At 35.2% G+C, this 2,725-nt stretch overlaps 1 protein-coding gene across 1 annotated transcript; it reads left to right on the forward strand.

The window, feature by feature from the left end:
- Positions 1-849: 849 nt before the first annotated feature.
- On the forward strand, positions 850-1,639 carry LOC143544041 (17.3 kDa class I heat shock protein-like). Its single transcript, XM_077036217.1, has one exon. It carries the CDS (start codon positions 1,044-1,046, stop codon positions 1,509-1,511), a length of 468 nt encoding a protein of 155 aa, XP_076892332.1. The 5' UTR covers positions 850-1,043; the 3' UTR covers positions 1,512-1,639.
- The last annotated feature ends 1,086 nt before the right edge of the window (positions 1,640-2,725 follow it).

Consider the following 2,725-nt stretch of genomic DNA (forward strand, 5'->3'; position numbering starts at 1 on the left):
GAGTTCCTTAATAAAAAGACTTAAATAGAAGAAAACATAGAGTAAGTTACACTCTTTGCTTTGCCCTTTCAGCTTGTAGCATTTTTTTGTAATCCAGTCGTCCTTAAACTAAAGAAATATCAAGAAACATCTTTGATGTTTCAAAACATCACTAACTAATAAGCAAGTAAATTTATTTCATTTAAATTACTTAATTTAAATAACTATTAAATATTAACATAAAAATTATAATTTTTTTTATAACATAATCAAAGTCATACACTAGTCACGTTTATAAATAACTATATCATATACTTGAAACCATTCTCAATAAAGTGTATTTAGAGGATGTTTTTTTGTGATTTTCCAACTCATTCAATTTTCTTTATTGTGGGAATGATTTTTAGAAGGCATTTTTCAAGTAAGTTATTCCACAAGAACTAGAACAAATGTGATAAATGGGGATCTTTTGCGGATGGTGGGTCAGGTGGGGGTTTTGGGAGTAAAATGTGGTGATGACGTGACAATGTTTTTTGGTGTTATATAATTATTTATTGAGTAAGTTCTAAGTGTTTTTAAAGAATAATATTTTTATAACGTTGCAGCTGACTAAACATGTCTTTTTTATTATTTTTTTTATGTTTTTATATCGTCTTATTGTGGATTCTCGGACAAATCCTATTAGTTTGGTCACCACTCACCAGTCATCACTCATCGCTAAATAATTCCTCTCTATATAACGGGTAATGGACTTAAGGTATAAGGCCGGAAGCCCAGGCGCAAGCTACATTATACTAATAATGTTGCATCAAATGGGCCGTAAGTTAGAAACTTCAGTCATACATAGACTCATAGTAGGGGCCCTAGAAGCATCAAGACACACACTTCTTCATAATTCCAGGCTTCAACATTCTAGTGACCGTTACTTTAATTATTAAAGATTCATCATGAAAGTTCGTGAAGATCCTATCCCAAATCTATATAAACCATTCCAACTCCTTGCATCCCAAACTCAACAACACAACAATCGAGTAACCAAATTTAGCAAGTAATTCTACTACATAATGTCGATCATCCCTAGCTTGTTCGGAGGCCGACGAAGCAGCGTCTTCGACCCGTTTTCCCTCGACATTTGGGACCCGCTCAGCGACTTCCCGATTGCGAAACCGTCCGACGTGTCAAGGGAAACGTCTGCATTGGTGAACGCCCGTGTGGATTGGAAGGAAACACCCGAAGCTCACGTGTTCAAGGCGGATCTTCCCGGGATCAAGAAAGAGGAAGTGAAGGTGGAGGTCGAAGACGGAAACATATTACAAATAACGGGTGAGAGGAAGGTGGAAAAAGAAGATAAGAACGATAAATGGCATCGGGTTGAACGAAGCAGCGGGAAGTTCACAAGGAGGTTCAGGTTGCCCGAGAATGCTAAAATGGATCAGGTGAAGGCGGCCATGGAAAACGGGGTGCTTACGATTACAGTGCCTAAAGAACAAGTCAAGAAGCCCGAAGTCAAGTCTATTGAGATCTCTGGTTAGAGAACTTTTATGTATTTATCCGTGTGAAGTCTTTTTAGTATGTTTTTTCTGGGTGTGAAATGTGTGTTGGTCCATGATGAAAACACTTCCATGTAACTTTGAATCTTTGATGATGAATAAAATGTTCTTTAGCTTCTAATTAGAACTTATATATCATTTGGATCTTAATCTTATCTTAGTTTTGACGTTCCATTCTTTATATTGGTGGCAATGACACAAATAATAAAGAATATAAAGCCATTTAATATCACTTAAAAGAGCATAATTCACTATATATAATAGAAAAGGTTAACATTTTGCAATTATTTCACACATTTTATCTAATTAAACACCCCTCCGAGCGGTGTAATCAGGAATGAAATCAGAGGAATCGATCACTGACTTTCATGGGTTTGAAACGAATCTGAATTGAATCAGTGATTTTATAGGAAGCATTTTGATTATTTTCATTTGTATTTCAAAAGGTATGTAATCTGACATTTCAAGTCCCAGATCAATAAAATGTCTTAGTCTGAAAAACAAAAAGTTTAAGGTAGATTAAATTATTGTTTTCTTTGCTTACCAAATGAAAATAATGTCTTTGAAAATTGGGTTTATAAATATTATTTATTAATGTTAGTTGTGTGTGTTTAAGAGTAAATTTGAAAATTGGCTAATAAATTATGAAAGTGGACATTTGTAATGGAAAAAATAAAAAATGAAATGTGGACGATTTAATGAGACGGATAGAGTATTTTATTATTTTTTCAACATACACAATACTCACGCAGGCGACAAATCCGTGTCGCCCCCTTGTCACCCAACATATCGCCGGGAGGGGCGGTGTTGCCGTCAATTATCGCCCAAACAACTCAACTTTGTCGCCCCATTACGGTTTGCCTTACCATCTTAAAAACTTTTATGCAAATGATTAGGATTTTTATTGATGTGTCTAGGTATTTGAAAAACGGGTTGTGTTGAAGTTAATATATTTAATTAAAGGGAAAATCCTTAATTTGTCCATTTATCTTCTTCAAGTCAAAGAATTGTCTATAGCCCCAAACTATTCATCAAGAATACCTATTTTCCGACATAAAACGTCTTTTCCAGCCAACAGTCAAGCGACATCTTTAAATATAAACGACGGATTAAGTTTTAACAAAAATGAGGCGACGACTGTGTTGAGATCCACATGTTCTCGTCGGAAACGACGGTCAGAGACCGTGTCGGCATCA

Source organism: Bidens hawaiensis, unplaced genomic scaffold (assembly GCF_021521415.1).
Source record: "Bidens hawaiensis isolate Kalapana, Puna unplaced genomic scaffold, B.hawaiensis_p1.1 tig00013426_1, whole genome shotgun sequence".
Lineage (NCBI taxonomy): Eukaryota > Viridiplantae > Streptophyta > Magnoliopsida > Asterales > Asteraceae > Bidens > Bidens hawaiensis.

Coding starts and splice junctions, on each gene's coding strand:
- LOC143544041 (XM_077036217.1), top strand. CDS start 1,044: ATGTCGATCATCCCTAGCTTGTTCGGAGGCCGACGAAGCAGCGTCTTC.